Below are 20,385 nucleotides of genomic sequence, written 5' to 3'. Positions count from 1 at the left end.
TACCACATTTTTTATTGTGGTGTGGGTGTTTGCATTTTTTTAAAAACTTTGTTAAAACGTGGTGTATATGTGGTTAAATAATTGTATGGGGTGGGTGGGTATATAGCCTCTAGTTTTGAGTGAGATGGGGATCCAACTTTTAACTGTTAGCAAGATGATTATAAACCACTTATATGACATATTAACGAACACACAATTCTAAGAGGAATTTAAAGTTCATTTGACGAAAATCAGTTTTAGAATGGCGGAGATATCCAAACACAAAGTATTAGAAACAAACTGACCCCGAATAAGGTAGGTCCCACCTTTCATTATTAGGACCTTTGTTTTTGTATCTTGGCCATTTCAAAACCAATTTTTGTCAAATAAACTTTGAATACCTCCTACTAGAATTGTATGTTCTCTAGTATTTCATATAAGTGGTTTCTAATTTCCCCATAACAAGTTAAAAACCTCAATCCCCATCTCAACATCTAAACCAAAACTATACACCCCTTTAACCCTTTCGGATTGAGCCACTATGAACAGTGATGAATACATGTTAATTGTTACTGTTGTTTGAACTTAGAAGCAGGGCTGCCACCTCTCATGCACTTCACCAAATTCTCTTTCACTCTGATAAACAAATTCTCATACTGAATCCCCCCCCCCCCCACCACGTACCCAAAAAAAGAATATTAAAAAAGTCTCCAAATCCTGTATTACAGATATTTAAATTTGTTTTTGATATGCCCACTAAGCGAAAAGTTTCAAGATTTTTTTTTCCAGCTGGTTCACCTACTATAGGCCTATGTGTTTGTGTTGAAATCATGGCTCGAAGTATGCACCAGATTGAACACCATCTTTAAATAATTTGAAATTGTCTTAGTTTCTTGTTACAGTGCAGTGAATGAGATTAAACCAAAGTCATGAAAGTCTTCTGTCAAGTTATTTCTTTATTGCAACTGTTGTACATCCATGTAGGGCAATTAGTTTTATAATTGACCATCTCATTCATTGACCAATGTAATGGAAGCAATGTTCAGATATGTCTGTATGTGAATATCTAAATTGTGTGTGTGTTCAGAAAGTCATGACACCTTGTGGAAAACAGCATAAGAGTTCAAAATGCATATGATAATGCAGTTACCATTAGAATCATAGCATACTGTGCCTAACCTCTCCCCGAAAAAAGACAACAAAAACAAGTCTATAAACAGACGAGAATCCACTGATGTTATTCCTCAAATTCAGAGGAAGTATTCTTTCATAACAAATGCATTTGATGGTAGGTATATGACAAATTGGTTTGAATCATATAGAGGAAAAAAGCTTGCGAGGATAGTCTGTATCACAACTTTGTTAACTTGCCAAAAACAACTAAGTGATATCAGAAATAGTACCTGGGGACCTGGAATATGTTTGAAGTGGGTTAGCCTAACCAAAGAATTGTATCTACTGGCATTATCATACCATCATGTGTAACATATTTCTCCTGAAAGACCACAAATTTGTTTGTGTGGATGATTCGGTAATGTGCATTGATCAAAAAAACAAATGTATCTCAGGAGGAAATATACAATGTAAGTGACTTCATTCTTTTTGCGACCTCTTTGTCTGTTTCAAGGATGACACTTTGAGTATGGAAAGCAGTCTCCGATGTCACTGCCTTCGACTGAGACCTGGGGAGGAACTAAAAAGCAGACTTCTCCAGTATGTGACGGCTCATGGTTTGAAGGCCGCATTCATCTTATCCTGCGTAGGGAGTCTGAAGAGAGCTACTCTTAGACTAGCTGATTCTGTAACGGTGAGCAACATGCAGCCATGCTGTTAGAATCCCCGAGATGCATTCCCCAAATAGTCATAATATGCAATATTGATATGTGTCAATATATATATATATATATATATATATATATATATATTTATTTATTTATTTATTTATTTATTTATATATACATACAACTGTTTATATACTATATATTATAAAAAATGTATCAGTACTTTGAGATCAAGATAGCAATCAACAAAGTACGTTTTGTGATAGCATTTCTTCTCTAGTGACTACAGTATATAATACAGAGACTCCAACTCTCCCGTTTTCGACGGGAGATCTCCCGCCGAAAGCCCATTTTTGCACAATCTCCCGTTCTCCCGTTTGAGATTTCATTTCTCCCGCCCTGGCTCTGTGTCTCCCGGTGGAAAGGATTTCTTACTTATTTCTATTGTATGTTGAAAAAATAAGCCTTAGATAGCACTAGAGAACATCTAGAATCCTAGGAACTTCGCGCTTTGCACACATCATCTTGGAGTCTCCCGTTTGCTAGGGGTTTCGGGCGGGAGAATCTCCAGATCAGAAGGTGCTTGAGGTTGGAGTCTCTGATAATATGAAAAACATGAATATATTCACACACACACACACACACACAACCAAATGTATCATTAAGAACTACATCAATCTGACAAGAGCTAGATATAAGTGTGCTTTAGTATATTTGAATGTGACAACAATTTTCAGCATTTTTTTTTTTCTTAATCATATGTCAAAGTAATCCTTGGGCCCAAACTAGTTATGCTACAGCCACACCAAATGAATATCATGGAGACACAAAAACATACATACCTGTAATCACAAATAGACACGTACCACATAGTCCACAAGTCTGTTCTAATGCGATTTTATTTCTCTTTTCTTTTCCTAATACATGTATTAATTTTTCGGTTCTTATGCTGTTTGAGGGGGCTTTGCCGTGTACATGTGATAGAGGTCTGAAAAAAAAACAAAAAGCTATAATAGCTATAGAAGTGACTAGAATTTAGAATTCCTCTATTCATTTTGTAGATATGTGAGAATCAGAATATAGTTAAGTATACACTGTATGCTGTGCATTTATATAAAGAGCAAGCACTACAGATATTTTGTTGAGAAATGGTAGTGAAATTACATCAAGACACATGGGAAAATCTGTTCCCTGTTGGAAAACAAAACAAAACAACCAGCCTTATGTATTGGAACTATCTCTTTCCAGATTATCCATGTAGAAACCAACCACGAGATCGTCTCTCTTGTGGGAAGCCTCTCTGCTGGAGGCCATCTCCATGTTTGCTTGTCGGATGATAAAGGAAAGGTGAGGTCTTCAGAAACTGAAAGCGAATTATTTATCTTCAGGCACTGTCGATGAATCTGCAATGTATGAGTTTGAGTCCCATACTTTTTGACACAGTTTCTCTTTTCAAGGAGAAATATAATCATGTTACCTTGCATATTTTCCTCTCTAAGTCCGTGTTGAGCTGTACTCACAGTGCTATGTTAACAAAAAAAGGTGTTATTGATACACAGACTTAGTTAGGCAAAATAAGGGAAAACTTTGAAAACAAACAAAGAACTGATGAATAGGAATCATATTTGGGAAAACTCTTTATAATATGAGTCTTTATTTAATATCATCACATACTGATACATTTCAACAGGTCTTTAACAGTTACAAAGCAAAAACTTCAAACCAAGTGGTCCTAGGAGATCTGTCTTTTCTGTTACTTATAGTTTAAAAATAGTCATCCAAATTTTTTGTTCTCCATCTGAACAAAGTCAAGCTTACACGGCTTATGCGAGTAGAAGACATTGAAATAAGCCCAGGCTTTGTGTATATCTTGATTAAGCTCTAAGTAAGTATGCATCTTGTAGGCACATTATGCTCAAGTCAAACCCTCCCCCCCCCCCCCCCCCTTTTAGAAAGTCAGCAATGGCTTGACTTCTGCAGGAATGACTGCAGGTTTTACTCTTTGTTGGGGAAAAGCTTCTCAAGTCCATTTATACTTCACAAGGTGTGTATGTTCACATCCAACTATTCCAACTTTTTTTTTCACTCATCCTCTTTCACCAAAATATTCCCCGATATGTAGCATCAACTTCATATATTTCACTAAAAGTTTGAGGAAAGTTGGATTATCCATTGTTGAAAGGTTACAAATTTTTAAATTTTTGGTGCAGCCATCACTGGATATGAAGACTACTGGTAGATCATTTTGTGATGTCGCATATTGTAAAAAGTATACAGTAAGAATTCCAAAAATGTCATTTAAAAATGAAAATAAAATGACACATTCCCTCCTCTTGTCACTGACATATGAACATGTTAGTGGGAATATTATTACCTCCACCAAGGGAGGAGGTTATGTTTTCGTTACCGTTGGTTTGTTTGTTAGTTTGTCCGTGTGCAAAATAACTCAAATAGTTAACGGATTGGGATGAAACTTGCAGGAAAGGTTGAAAAAGACACAAGTATCAAACGATTAACTTTTGGTAGTGATCCGAGAATTTTGGGGGAATTTATGAAGGATTTTTTATATTTTGGCAGGTAGGATCAATGAACTTGCGAGTTCAGGCTGCGCGTATTTGAGGTTTGCATGCACGCACTGAAGTGCGTGCTCTAGTTTCTGCTAGGGCGAGGTGCGCCGTGCAGCTGAGGGTGTATGACGTATCAAAGGCTCCTATATTGGGAAATCGGGCGACTTTCAGCACACAATGCTATATAAGTACGTATGGGTGGAAATGAGCTGCATGTTTGGCGGAGGTCTGCCCTCTCAGAGTGCTTTTCTAGTTCCTCCTGTTTTCAGAAAGAGGTAAGTGAAGTTCTCTTTCATTCTGCTATAAAAGTGATGGGGGGTGTTGATTTTTTGTAATAACATTTCATTTACATCATTTTCGATTCATAAAGTCACAAAGTGTTGGAGTCTTCTCATCCAGTGCTGGCAGCTCCAAAACTTCAACGGCTTGTCCAATTTTCCTCAAACATTCACCAATGTCTCCTATGGATATTGCTGTATTCCCTCAATTTACATACCATTATTTTGGGGTTTTATTCTCCTTTAACACAGTCATGTGCCGAAAACAATATATAGTAAAATAAGTGCTTGCTGAAACATTGTGTCTTTTCAGACGGTTGGAGGCCACCTGGTGAGTGATGCTGTAGTCTTCACCACAGCAGAAATAGTCATTGGTGAACTACCCCAGCTGGAGTTTGACCGCAGTCTGGACCAAGAAACAGGCTACAAGGAACTCACAATACATGAAAGAACTGAAAAGACCTAAGGCATGGATGTTTGGCAGCCAGGGGATACTGTTTTTGTATTTATTATAGTGTAAGATGCTCTGGCTTGGACAGCAGTCATTCATTTCATGTAAAGTCACATCTGTGTATAGCAACCACCTGCTGTATGATGGCCACAACAACCTCCTCTCCAGAAAAGTCATGTGTTTATCACCTTCCATAAAGCAACCATCTGGGTTTGCAAACAGAGCTCATGATTTTCCTTGAAGTTTTACAATATCCTATGATAGCTCACATCACCCTTCTTACAACCTTATCAAAATCACAAAAATCAACATTGTACCAACAGCTGTTAGTGTCGATGCTGTTTTTCATGATAATTGTACATGTATTTGGCAATGTGGTTATCCAGTGTACCATTAATCTCATGAAGTGCACAAAAGAATTGTATATGATAAAGGCAAAGAAGAATGTACAAGCACAGCACAGGTTACACATACAGTTTGTGCAAGTATGGTGGAATTACATGGACTCAGCAGGTGGTAAGAATTTACTAGTGCAGCTACTGTCATTAAACAACGCACAAAAATGCAAAAAAAAAACCTACTTATTACCTCTGCCAAGGAAGTTATGTTTTTGTCGGCGTTGGTTTGTCTGTCTGTCTGTTTGTAAAATTACTTAAAAAGTTGCGAACTGATTTAGATGAAACTTACACAAAAAGTTGATAATGACAAAAGGAAAAGATGATTAAAGTTTGTTAGTGATCCAGGCGACTGTCTGGATCCAGGATACCTTTTTCAAGTTTTTTTAATGATTTATTGGCAAATAGGGCCGACAAATGAGTTCGAGCGGCATGAATTTGAGGTGTGCATATACGTGCACTGAGTGCTCGCTTGAGGTACAGGGAGCACAGTGTGCAGCTAGCTGCTTGTGAGGTAGAGTCTGCCGAGACACAACAGAAAGGCTTCCTTATCATAGGAAAATAAAGGTGATTATCAGCATGTGTGTATGGGTGGAAATGAGTTGCTTGGCAGAAGTCTGTGCTCTCTGAGTGCCTTTCTAGTTTACTTCTACTATCTCAGGGTCTCTGTGCACACCAATGATCATCTATTCCAGAATGTATAACCTTCAGCTGTTTGTTTGTTTTTCATTAATAAACTACTAGAATGGCCCAAACTTTTTCATGTTTCTACATTCTTGCATCAAGTGTCAATGGTTGGCAGACTGAAAACCACCCTCAGAATGAAAGTCACTTTTACATATCCATTTTCTGTTATCATCAACATTACCAGTCTGTGCAGGCTGGTGAATGCACTGGCTGGCTTCCATCCACTGTACAGTATACACACACAAATGCAATGGCTTTGGAAACATCTCCCAAACTTTGGTCCATTGTGCAAATGGTGACCAATCATTTTACTTTTTGTGAATGCACCTTGGATTTTCATAGGCATGGTCCATGCCAAAGGCCTAAGAATGATAACACTGAATCTATGAAACTGCAAGATCAGGAGCCGTTGTGGCTCAGTGTATACAACTCCAGACTGTCAGTCACATTACCGTCACAACGTCCCTTGTCCCTATAAGGATCGTACACGATTGGTGACATCATCATTCGCTAACCAAACTCAACAGTAAAAGCATGGAATGGTACTTTTTTTTTTTCGTGAATGCAGCGTGATGAGCATCCAACAATTTGGATAGCAAGACTAATTTAGATGGTGTACATCAAACTTCGTGATGAATGTGTCACAATGAAATGGCTGCAAATCCTCGTAGATCCATTGCCCTGCAGACAAGCCATCAACCGCTTCCAGACTGCATGACAAATGTTCAAGTCCTCGACTTCCATGCATAGTTCATTCACTCCAAAAGACTGACATCATACACGTGGAGCACCGAATGCATCAGGCATCCTTTCTATCGTATATCTGAAATGAAACAAAGCCAGGAAGGAAGCAGGTAATTCATCATTGTATCTGTGTCCCTTTCCCGAACCCAACACCATACTCTCTTTCATCTGATGCTCGAATTCCTCTTTTTGCTTCCCTACACTGCATGATTATGTCAATCATAAAAGCGATATTAAATGATATTGATCATAAAATGAATTTCAAACATTCATCTGTTGATGTAGAGCCATTGGTAATTTCTTTCCATGAGTGTGAGAGCAGGTTGCTTTCAGTCATGGCACTGTGTCAATATGAGTATTGTTCCAGGCTCAAGCTGACAGCACAGAATTTATAAGTGTATACATGCAATAGTTTGTGGTGTGACCATTTTTCTACAACTTGCAGAGTATGGCACTGGTGCGAATATAAAGATGAAGACAGAAAAATTATGTTTCAATTCCATTCAAGTTTTATTCTATGAGTCTGAACATATACACTGTCATGCGCTGAATGAACACTTTAATTACAGGCACCCTGCACAGGTATGCAAAAGTCAGAGGTTGCTATAAAGCTGGCATATTTCTTTGAAATGAACATGGGACATCTGTTATCTTTTTTTTTTTTTAATACAAAATTTAGGACAAATAATACTGAGCTCAGCACGAAGAATAAAAAATAAGTACAATGTATTATCCAAGATACAGTGCACTCCCGTTACAACGAACACAGTTATAACGAAATTTCGTTGTAACGAAGTAAATCTTCTGGTCCCAAAATTATCACCATTAAAGTCTATGGTACAATATTCGCTTATAACGAACACGGTTATAGCGAAATTTCTGTTATAACGAAGTCTTTTCCGAGCGCCACAGACAAAGAAAAACAAAAGAAATGTGCTCCATTATAACGAAATGCGAATTGCTTTCGAAAATACGTAGCGGAACAAGCATTTATAGCGTCTCTGCATGAGTGACACCACTGTGAGTTCGCTCCTTGTGTCACACACAGTTTCTGAGGGGAACTTGCTTTAATTATTGTATACAGTTATCCCATCACATTTCACATAGCTTTCCAGTGTATGATGAGTATTCAGCAAACATAATATGATATATATACGTGGTTCCTTGTTTTCGTTATATATTGTATTTGTTCGGTTATAACGAAATTTCGTTATAACGAAAGAAAACTGCTGGTCCCGAGCATTTCGTTATAACGGGAGTGCACTGTATCACGCTTTTCTCCTGAAAACTGCACCACGGACTTACCTGTGTTGGGAGAGGTACATGATGGGTACACCAGGAATCTTTCGTATCCTTCGCTTCAGATCCCTGTCGCAGGTTGCCACGATGTAGCATTTGTGCTGTAGCAAATACAGAAAAGAAGACACAAAATCAGTTGTGTCAGTCTCGGGTGCAAATACTTATCTCAGTGTTTGAGAGAACATGCACTGGCTGGCACTAACCAAGCCTACCATAGCCCTTTCTTCACAAAACGAGCTACACACACATACACACATGCACACACAGAAAAGGGATTATGAGCAAACATCACATGCAAGTACTAAAAAACATTACCTATGGTGCATCACTAAATGGACAACAAGCATATTCTGGTAGCCATTTATTCCATTTAGATATTTCTGAGCACTTTTCATCATTGTTTCATTCTTTTCATGGTCAAAATCACATGATGGGAGACAAAATTAAATCAAACATACAAACAAACAAACAAATAAACAAACTAAGTTAAAGAGCATCAGCAAAACTGACATTAGGCAAGTACAGGGGTTGAGACATCTTCTACAATGATGTACAAATACAAAATGAGAATTTTAAAAGCTTCACTGGCACAAATTTACTTAAACCACTACATTCATGGACCTAGAGCCAGCATGGCAATTTAATATGCAAGTCTACTGCTCTTTTGCCACAATGCCCCTTTACTCACAGATACATTATCCCAGATGTCCAGATGTATTCTGCTTGATGTGTTGAGGTTTAAAGTACAACTCCATGTGCAAGTTAACTTTAATAGAGTTAAATCCCTCAGTAGGAAAGAAGAAGTTTCTTCTTAAATGGACATAGTCAAAGAAAAAAATAAGTAAACACTTAGCTCAAAACTCACAAAAAGTAGGCCAGAATTATTTTCCACTTTTCTCCATAACAAAAGAGTAAACTCTAAGTTTTAAAATCATATCTTAATTTGTAAAATTGGACCATCCTGCTGATGACCCATTCAAAAAGTGATTAAATTAAGACAAAGTTGGGAGGCACAGTTTCATAGAAAAGGGAGAAATGAGGATGAACGATTAAAAAAACTGGAGTCGGTAACCCAAAATAACATATTTTGTCCACTACAGAGACTTTTTTTTGGGGGGGGGGGGTGGAATTGCACTTTTAGGCGGTGAAAAATCTTGTGGCAATCAAATGCGCATGTGATCGTGCCCATACCAGATGTCGAAAATTGGACGGCCTCGAGTGTACACTCACCTGTGTCACTCTCTGTACGATGCAGTCATCAGCGTACGTTCCGGCGTGCATGCAAGGGAGCCGCTCTATCCTGGGATCCTTTACCGTCCTGAGGGCGATGTTGTATTTCTTGCCCAGCTTTTCAATCTCCCCCATCACGCAGTCAGTGATGCAGGGTATGCCTGAGCAACATTTACCAAGAGTAAAAATGGGATGATCGTGAATATTACTGTGACATTTGATGACAGACACTGCACATGCCTGATGAGCAAACATAGGCCCCATTGTATAAAACTGTTACTGAATTGATCATGAAGAAAAATCTGATCATGAAAAGATCACATAGCAACAATAACTTTAAAAGTTGAAAGAAGTCCTGAAATCCAACATAATCATTACAATTTAACGCAAGCCCATGTTTGTAAATTTACAGTATACATGTATATCTGAGAGCTTCTAGCACCACGGAAGTGTGGGAGAATCTAATATTGGTGCAAATATTGGTCTTCAGCATAAATCAATGTTAGTAAGTTTACTACTTTCATCTTTCTCTTAAATTTTTGAAAACATACTTGAAATTACAAAAATCTTCTTCATCCTCGTCACAAAATCAACAGATCATACTGGGATTTATATCAGCCAATGTGAATATAGCATACATGCACTTGACGATAATAATACTGACCCCCTATAGAATTGGACTGCAGGAAACGAAAGTAGATGAAATACAGAATTTTTTAGAATACTCAATAGAAAGATGTCCCTATCACTGCTACAGCAAAGTTATTATTCATCTGAAAGTTGCACTTGCCCTAGCAGAAAAAAAAATGACAATAATCATTTACCCAATTGAGGGAAGAGTCAGTTGCCATTTGTGGCTCCTTATGAAAAAAGAAATGGTACAAGCCATCATAACTGCAAGCATGCAGTACAGGCTCGCACAACAAATTGTCGGTTTCTTGGAAACAAAACTGGATTAGATCCTTACACTTTGCATAGAGGCAATCCATCATGCCTTGCACTAAATCGATCTTATTCTTGATGGAGAAGTTGACAAAGTTTGTGTCCACAATGACATAGTATGGAGGTCCAAGCTGAGTGTTATACTTGAAGAAGAGAGCCGAAGAGTACTGGGGCACTTCCCGCTCTGTCACTTTAGATGCATTCTCTTTCTTCTTCTTCCATTGATCCTTTGGCTTTGCTCTATCTTTGTCCTTGCTGTAATGACAATACAGTCGATAAAAATTGATCAGAGAAAGTGTTTACAAGGGAAAACATGCAAATAAAAGTCCACATGTATGTGAAAAAAAACTAAAACAACTTGAAATCTATTTCAAAGTCATTCCACATCTAAAGACATTGAAGGCAGAGGTTTTGGTTATCAAATCATAATATGTATATTGTATGAAACTCCTCAACTTTTGTTAAAGAATATGAATGTGTAATCATTCATCAATCAATTTGTGTTAAGAAACTGGCATCCGGATCTGCTATCTAAAGAATGATTACAAGATTATATTCGATAGACATGCTGTAAGTAAGCATGGTCAAGATAGTCAAGAAAAGTTTAAATGCCTGTCATTCAAAAGGATGGTATAATATTGGTTGAGATGGGGATTTAGATTTAACTTTTTGTGAGACAATTACACACCACTTGTACAATATTAAAGAACATACAACTTAAAAAGGGAATTCAAAGATGATTTGATGAAAATCGGTTTTGAAACGGCTTAGATATAAAAAAAAAACAATAGTAAAACAAAATGGTCCGAATAAAAGGTAGGTCCCACCCTTTATAAGGACATCTCTGTTTTTTTTGATATCTCAGCCATTTCAAAACGAATTTTCATCCAAAGTTTGATTTCCTCATAAGATTGCATGCTCTTTCAAAAGAGATTTCAAATCTCAAACACACAAAAAATTAAAACCTGAAGTCCCATCTCAACCAAAACTATATCATCTCTTTATAAAGTGGAATTGGTGTAATTTTGGGTACAAAATGAATAGCAATTGTAACATCAGAATGACTTCATGGAGGTATCTGTCAAACTATTGCAACCCCCCCCCCCAAAAAAAAAAAATGATGCTTGAGCAGAGCAGAGTACCGACATCCTACAATCACAAATTGTAAAACTAGAAGTCTGTACCATAGTCAACTATATCTCATTTAGAATTAGAGGTCAAAATAGAGAGTGCCCTGTGCATGTTTCACATCGTCATTCAGACAACTTAGCAGCATACTTTCACCTTCATTTTCAACAATCACAGGTGTACAGAAGTTTAATATCCTTGTGTCTACTGCTGTGATTTGTAAAAGTAGCCATGCAAACAAATACACCATTTACACCTAGTACCTCAAAAGGCCAACTAAAAACCAGGCAGATCTCGAAATTAAGTAAACTGATGTCACATAAAAGCCTGGACAGAAAGATCCGTCTGTATGGAGGAGTCTTTTATTTTTTTATGTTATCGCTCTCCTCCGTCCGTGACACTAGACACAATCTCCGCGGAACATATCCCCAACGACCAAATACAGACTGATCTTTCGGTCAAATAAATGCCGGCCCTGTATAAATATGTGTACTAGATATTTATTTTTCCTACTTTCACTACCCGATTGCTCAACAGTCATCTGCAATCAGTTTATAGCATGAAAATAATTAGGATATGATATTAGCATGATGAGATATCGTTTTGCTTCATCCTCATAATTTTTCTCACGAAAACAATGTTGACAATGACGATTTTGATACCACCAACAATGACACTGAGAATATTGATTGTCAGTGTCTGCGATGATTCATGCAGTCGGCGCGATATCAATGCAGACAGTTTATCCCTCAAGAATGTCTCAAGGGAGATGTAAGATGGATCATATTATGATATGATAGTGAAGTGATAGATTCACGTGTGATTTCTGCGAACGTCCAAGTGATATATATTGCGAGAGAGATGATATATCTCCCCAATCTCTCATTTGCCAACAAGGTGTTTGCGTCGAGTCATTAATTCTCTCTGCTCTGTCTCTTTTTTAAAAGCTTTCGTCAGCTGCGTGTAGATATACTCTCCCGCTATGTCTTAAGCAGCTTGCAGTTGACGCAACATGTCGCATCATAAATTCTATGGCTATTATCATCATTATCTTCGCGAAGGGAGTATATAACAATGGTTGTCGTCTGAGGTAGACGTACAGGCTGGTAAGTGTGTATGAGTGTGTAGACGACTTATCTATATAGCTGGCACATTGTCTTTACGAGTCTGTGTATGAGGCGAAGGTCACGTGCGAATTATTGTACAGGTTTTAACGCATTATAAGCGGCGGTATACATGTGTGGTTTCATGAGACCAAGGGAAGTGTGTGATACCTCCTTGGTGAGAGCCAACCACTGATAGAGTTCGTTAACGCTGTAAAAAAACAGCGCCCCCTGCAGTCCGTATTATTAATATCACAATATGTTGACACGTGAAATGCAGCGCGCCCTCGCATTCCTGGTAAAAAACGCCATCGCATGCATGCAGACAAGGGTTAACATAGCAAAAAAATAAAGAAGATTTCTATGAAAAACACATGCAATAAATGTCATCACCCGGCTGATGAGGAGCTAGTTGGCCTTCACAAGACTTGTTTGCATACATTTACATCTCCTCATCTGCAGTCATGGCAACATTAGTTCTTACAAAGCTGGTGAGACATTGAGATTGGACGTGAAACGGTTACAAGCACGCATTCAATCCACTCATCTACTGACCTAACGGAGGATAGTGTGGCTACATCATGCTGGAAAATTGCCTTCCCAGACGTTGTGCCAGAAGGAGACATAATATAGGGCCTATCATTCGTTTTGGTCACAAGAAGATAATATCTTCTTGTGATGTATTATAGCGAATACACGCAATAAAAGCAGCATCAGTTTTCGAAGATGATGACTTTGCTACCTTCCGGTCCCTCTCCCTCTCGGGCATGATAGGTTGTAAACTTTTACAGTTTTTGTGTTTTATTTATTTGTTACGTAATCATTCTTTCTCCTCAACAGTTCGTTAGGAAGATGCACTTTGTCGTGTAATCCTTTCTGTTGTTTTTCTTCGTATTTTGTAGCTTCCCGGAGGTAGGGGAGGATATAGCGACAGGAAGGATGTTTGAGGATTAGAAAGAACTCATGGCGGATGGGTGCGGTCTTGGTCGCAGGGTCATGTTTTGTCTGCAAAGCTCTATCCGATCCTTTCATCTCCATTGGTGTGAAGACGCTGCGGAATGTGATTACGAAGATTATAAATGTGTATAGACACGTACGCGTTCAATCTCGTTTTGACCCGGTAGGTGTTTGATGTTGTCAATCTGTTTCTAATTCTTCTTCTTCCTCCTCCTCCGCCTCCTCTTCCACTTCTTCTTTTTCTTCTTCTTCATTTTTCTCTTCTTCTTCTTCTTCTTCTTCTTTTTCTTCCTTCCTCCTCCTCTTCTTCTTCTTTCTCTTCTTTTGCTTCTTTTTGGCTCCAGCTCATGTTGCCTTTGGATTTCAACTATCTTGCCTTGTTAAATTCCTCTGTTTTTTTTTTCATCTGAAATAGAAAATCTCCATTAATCGTATATCACGCAGATGAGGTGACAGGGACTTTGTGTAACCAACACGAACTAGTTTCTATGTATAGAAGTCGATATTGCACTCTCTGCGGAGGGAAGGAAATTATCACAATGTTATGACGCACATGAAGTCTAGCAGAACTGCGAAACATAACATTGAGAATCCATTCCCCCTGTTCTCGGTATATAGCCAACCCTTAATCAGATTACACAGAGACACTCCCCTAACAGTCAGAGTTTCCCCTTTTACATTTACAACCTGAAAACGTTCTTCTCTTTTTCTCGTTTCTCTTTGTGGAGGGGGACCAGAAGACATTGTTTCCGAGCCTCTGATGATGTGATAAAACCCACATCTCACTAAATTTAATGAAAATCCTCGGAATTCGTTAAGACGGAAGCTCGTCCCCTTGATATGCAATACTGCCTCTGACATGCAGTGTCTCGCATCTCATGCCTGCATGAATACACCGTGCACGTTTTAGCGCGAAATCAACGTGCCTGCTTCGAGGCTCCGTCAGGAACCTAATTTCAGAGATTGAGGCTACTCCGTGTCATACGATAAGCCGGAACAGACAGCATCACATAGCCGAGGGATCTAGGGGTATACATAGCATTATCTCCTATCATACTGATTCCGTAACTCGGAAGGGGGGGGGGAGGGAGCCAATACATATTGATTTAGTGGCTGTAGCTGTCGATAACTTCGGTCAAAAGTATTGGTATGGAGTGTTTCGTTCAATTTTGTTTCAATATCACATCTCTCTTTGTTGTCAATGTGTATCATGTCACGTGTTGGCATTCTCTGTAGAAATGCTTCAAACACTGCATGTGCATCAATGAGTGTTGCTCAATCAATGTTTGTAACCCGGCTGCATGGAAAGTTAGACGAGGAACCAGCAAGAAGATCATTTCTTACTTCTCTCGATGTCGGCATTTCCTTTAACCCTTTCTGCGCCAATGAGTCAAAATGTGCATAAATTTTACACACAAACCGACGGACAGGAAATTGAACGTGGCGCACAGAGGGTTAGTGTTGCTCCCTCCCCCCCCCCCTCTCTCTCTCTCTCTCTCTCTCTCTGCCGTGGATTTGTATCAACCTGTTACCGTTTATACGTCACATGCGATCATAACTATTGTCTCATATATCCTGACCTGAAGGTGTGTTCTGGAGTTGCGGGCTTATACATCTAAAACAAGTGCATGTAGCGCATATTTCATTTCATTTCACAACACGAACACACGAATACAACACGAAATTCATTCATTCATTCATTCATTCATTCATTCATTCATTCATTCATTCATTCATTCATTCATTCATTCATTCATTCATTCATGTTTTATTTTCATTTCCTAGCAATATACATAGGTAATACAAACGTCAAAATCATAGTAGATTCTTGTAACATAATAATACATCAATACATATTATGATATGCATCATTAGTGTTATATACTGTGTATCAAATTCAAATGCTTTAACGGAACATGTTCAGATTGATTTTTGATATAATATATGTAATTTTTATATTGCCGTTTCTTCGAGTGATCTACGTTTTACAAGCTTTGCTCTATATAGATCACGCTCTTCCATCGTTCTCTTTATTCTCGGTTTGTATTGAAAAGTGTGCATTGTTTTCTCGATATATAATCATCCGTATATTCAGGTGTGAGTTTCTTCAGTTTGTCTCCCTCTACAAATTAAATTTGTTAAGATCGCAACTGCTGATCTGTAAATTAACAAACATGTAGGAAAAAAGGAACCAGTGGGACTCGAACCTGTCATCTACTGCCTTCCGGGCAGCGACACTACCACCAGGCTGTCCCTGGTTGCCGGCAGTGACACGATGAACATGGAACAAATACCCAAGCTCCGAAATTCCGACATTGTTATGTTAAGTAGTCCAAGGCGGACAAGGCATAGGATAAATGAAAGAAAGATATCATTCAGAGGGGTGAAGGTTCAGGTGTGAGTTTCTTCAGTTTGTCTCCCTCTGCAAATTAAATTTGTTAAGATCGCAACTGCTGATCTGTAAATTAACAAACATGTCGGAAAAAAGGAACCAGTGGTACTCGAACCTGTCATCTACTGCTTTCCGTATATTGTTTGTATTTTATTTCATGATTTGTATTCTTTTTTTGATTTCACAATAACATGAATTGACAAATGCATACATTGTATTATGTATTACTATTTGTTGATGGAAATGAATTTAATTGAATTTTAACGAAACGAATCTATTTAGAAATTTAGTCCTCATCCATTCATGTGGATTTGTTATTTTTAATGGGACTCGTACATTACACCCCTGATTTTTATTGGGTCCATCCATTTTTGGGGGGAACATTGTCTTGAACTGATTTTCTGTTGTTCTAGCTGGTTTTAAAAGAATAGTAATCGCAAAAAATTGATTTCACTGTACCCCGGCCTCATTCCTCATTCACACACCTGTGGTGAATTGAGTTGAGTTGAGTTGAGTTAAATTGAATTGAATTGAATTGAATTGAATTGAATTGAATTGAATTGAATTGAATTGAATTGAATTGAATTGAATTGAATTGAATTGAATTGAAGTAAATTGAAGTAAAGTGAAGTGAATTGAAGTGAATTAAAGCAGTGGGTCTACGTGGATTGCAGACAGACAGTCATCAATGCGCAGCCAGCAGTAATTCGTCTTTGACAGTAACGCAACGAAAATAGTTACAGTTTCTGTACAAGATTGAACAAGAGCAGCCGTAACAAAGCAACATCATCAACATATCCTATTACAGGGATGGTATAGTATTAGTGGAGTTGAGGATTGGGCTTTTAACTTTCTGCAAAATACAAAGAAGCCACTTATGAAATGATACATAGCATACAATTCTAAGAGGAATTTAAATCTTAGATTATGAAATTCGGTTCTGGAAGGGCTGAGATATCAAAAAACAAAGTAAAACAAGGCGATCCTCATTAAAGGTGGATCACACCTTTTAATTGATTTGCTCTGTTTTGGATACTGTATCTCAGCCATTAAAAAAAAAAAACAATTTTCATCAAATAAACATTGAATCCGAATCCCTCTTGGAATTATATGCTCTTTCATACTAGTGTTACATAAGAGGTTTCTCATTATCTCACAAAAAAAATGTTAGAAACTTGAAGCTAGGTCTTAACCAAAACTATACGCTCCTTTTAAAATGACAGTTTTAGAGAACAAACATTATCGGTATGGGATCATGATGGCGAAGTATGTTGAGATGGCGACGTTTTCTATAACCTTGAACAGAGACTCACATCTACCTCTGAGAAATATAAGAAACAAGAGAAACAAAACGATCAATCCCAAAGACCCAATTCTTATTATCAGGTATAGATTGTGGTTTATTTTATTATTTGAAGAATTTATACGAATTGTGATATGTGTGACACGCAAGGTTCCAACTTGACTCCATAACGATCGCTCAGTAATTATATGCAGCATTAATGTCATGTCAGAAAGTAGTGTTTCTCTTCAAAAGCATTTAACATTACTGACTCTGATCCTGCGAGGTGGTCCCCGTGAGAGCCACTGCCAATAATGTCCCAGCTTGCGTTGCACTCTCCGCCATGATTATTATCTCCAGGTATAAACGGGTGTCAATATACTGTCAAATCATACCAAGAGCGACAGCCGATCGAAGCGGGGCTCAGCCGTTGCATTAATCACGAAGGCTGTATAATGGATCATTAGATTCCACATCGTGGAGCCATGTCGTGCATTTAATGATGAGGGCATTATATAGGGAGAATCATTGAGGCGGAACACTCAGACAAGGCGCAGAGTTTTTGGCCTGTTTGCTTTTAAAGTGCAAGTATAGGCCTATACACCGCATGCTAACGTTCAGGAAGCTCAAACGAACAGAATGCTGAAAGTTTCATCAAAATCGGTCATGAAATACGAATGTTACGGGATTTTCAAATGTCATGTTTTTCACGAAAATTGATACTTCTCACAGTCACGTAAGCAATGTGGATATTGGGAGGTGATGCCATCAGCTTACAACTCAATTCTTGTGTTTTTTTAAACTACTGGTGAAATAAGATGAAATTAGTATCGTAATTCTTGGAAAATAACTTCTACTCTACCCCCAAGATATCGGTGCTGGGTTATCCCGGTAATACAATGATTTGAAGAATACAACATCCCTTTCATTTCTTTTTCGTTGTAAATAAGGGGAAATTTAGGGAAGAATTCTGCACAGGTGAATGTGAGACTTATGGGACAATGCATGGTACTTTTTAAAGGAAATGACACCCAAATATAGATGCAAATTTAGTGAGTGCAGAAATATCAGTATAGAACACACTATACTTGGGAAGTTTGAGGAAATTTGGACAATCTGTTCAAAACTTACGAACTTTTAACGTTTCGGTAATACCGCCATCTTTGGATATCTAAGAGGTCTACGAAAATTCGTGATGTTACCATGGCCACAGTACGACAACGATGGAAAGGAAGTATAAAGGCAACACATTGTAGCACAAATTTCCTTAAATTTAATTTTTAAAAAGATACACATTCTTCCATTTGTTAATGACATACATTTAGAGGTAAGTCAGACCCTCTTCCTTCATGCAAGAAAAACGATAATAATCATCACATGTTAAATCATCTTAATACCTTTCTTTACATCGTTTTCCTACTCTGACGTCACGAATTAATGTAGTCTTGTTATCCATCTTATGGCGGTACCGAGACTATCAATTCATTTTGTTTTTAACAGATTGTCCAATTTTACTCAAACTTCACCAATGTCTTCAACTAGAAAATTTCTAATAATAATTTATGCAATTCTTATGACTGATATTTCTGTACTTTGCTCAATCCACGTGATTATATTTGGGGTTCCATTCCACTTTAACCGTTTTTCAGTGAAAGTCACCTTGACCCTGCTGTGGTGCCAATGCACTTTCTCTTGCTTTGTGGAAATGAGGGCATAAAGAAGCTTTTGGCCGTTAAATGGACAGGGTGCTGACATTATAGCGCATTATATCCCGATCATCCCCGCAACACAAAATGGCTCCTTGTCCTCTTCTTGTTGTTTTTCTCAGTAAAAAGAAGGATTTCTCATTCCATATCATTCTCAAAAACGACAGACTAATCTACTTATATAATACAGTACGTCCACTGACATCTATTCAAATTGTACGCATGCATCATTGGGTAAGTTATGATATTCATTAAAACTCAAAAGGTAACCCCGGGCTACCGTCATATTTCATGGCCACAAAATGATGTTGGCGGGAAAAAAATCCTTGAGTGGCTTCAGAGAATTGAAAGGGGAAGGCTTTGCTGTGAATTAATAGCTTATCACTCGCACTAGCGCTAGACAAAGTGAATAGATACGAATGTCTTTAATATTGTCTGATCTCTCAGTATTAGCTGCATGCACAGATGGTACGAAACACGTGAATTCGGCCTTGTTTATCCTGTTCAGTACCTTCACAACGCAAAATATTGACAAGAAGAGGCCGTAAAAAATAGAAGGTTGACCAAACTCAACGTTCTGACAAAACAACGGACATTAATTATTTTGTTCTCACTTACTGTGTGTCCCTTTTCCATTTCCTCTCCCTCTCTCCTCTCTCTCTCTCTCTCTCTCTCTCTCTCTCTCTCTCTCTCTCTCTCTGTGTGTGTGTCTGTCTCCCGGCTGTCCTCTCCCCCACACACTCACACCCGTATATTATATATATATATATATATATATATATATATATATATATATATATATATATATAATCTATGTATAATATTAATCTTAGTTTCCTTTTTAGGTTCACTGTCAACGATAACGAGCATTGATGGTGATGACTCGGGGAGTATTGTTTCCATTTACTCCAGCTGATGAATAATACAGACAGAAATGATATGAACATCGCTTTCCACATATCGGTAGATGAAATGAAGTAAGTGTGTGTCTGTGTCTGTGTGTCTGTGTGTGTGTATGTGTGTGTCTGTGTTTGTGTGTGTGTGTGTGTGTGTGTGTGTGTGTGTCTGTATGTGTTATTTGTGTGTGTGTGTGGGGGGGGGGCAAGTTACTGATTTTAGCGTAGAAAGTGATGTTCTTAAATACAGTCTGCAAAATGCGAGCAAAGGGGTGTTGGATTCTACAGAATCCCTATTTCCCAGCGCTATGTTCTCCACTCTCCTTATCATCTTTTTAGTTTGCCATCTCCTCTTACCGCCTAACACATCGCGACTCAAGATTAAAGGACGACATGCACACAGTGAGGGATACGGAACGTTAAAAGGAAGGTATAGTATTGGTTGAGATGAGGATTCAACTTTTAACTTTTTGCCAGATACTTCAGTACTTAGAAATCACGTTTTGAAATGTGATTTCTACATACAATTCTGAGAGGAATTCAAGTTTATTGAAAAAAAAAATCGGTT

The 20,385-nt window shown here is 38.0% G+C and overlaps 2 protein-coding genes across 2 annotated transcripts; one reads left to right on the top strand and one right to left on the bottom strand.

Annotated features, from left to right (window-relative positions):
- The first annotated feature begins 1,621 nt into the window (after positions 1–1,621).
- On the top strand, positions 1,622–5,071 carry LOC139732213 (bifunctional protein GlmU-like). The gene is made up of 3 exons (XM_071643095.1): positions 1,622–1,786; positions 3,009–3,107; positions 4,919–5,071. The coding sequence occupies exons 1-3, from the start codon at positions 1,622–1,624 to the stop codon at positions 5,069–5,071; spliced, it is 417 nt and encodes a 138-aa protein (XP_071499196.1).
- Positions 5,072–5,878: 807 nt separating this feature from the next.
- LOC139732204 (rRNA-processing protein FCF1 homolog) lies at positions 5,879–17,560 on the bottom strand. The gene is made up of 5 exons (XM_071643083.1): positions 17,484–17,560; positions 10,379–10,608; positions 9,412–9,572; positions 8,188–8,282; positions 5,879–6,961 (listed from the first exon to the last, which is right to left on the bottom strand). The coding sequence occupies exons 1-5, from the start codon at positions 17,558–17,560 to the stop codon at positions 6,913–6,915; spliced, it is 612 nt and encodes a 203-aa protein (XP_071499184.1). The 3' UTR covers positions 5,879–6,912.
- Positions 17,561–20,385: the final 2,825 nt, after the last annotated feature.

Source organism: Diadema antillarum, unplaced genomic scaffold (genome assembly GCF_040938485.1).
Source record: "Diadema antillarum isolate AM-2024a unplaced genomic scaffold, OU_Dant_1.0 scf00000023, whole genome shotgun sequence".
Taxonomy (NCBI): Eukaryota; Metazoa; Echinodermata; class Echinoidea; order Diadematoida; family Diadematidae; genus Diadema; species Diadema antillarum.
Note: the sequence above shows the minus strand (reverse complement) of the source record. Positions and strands in the feature narration are given on the sequence as shown.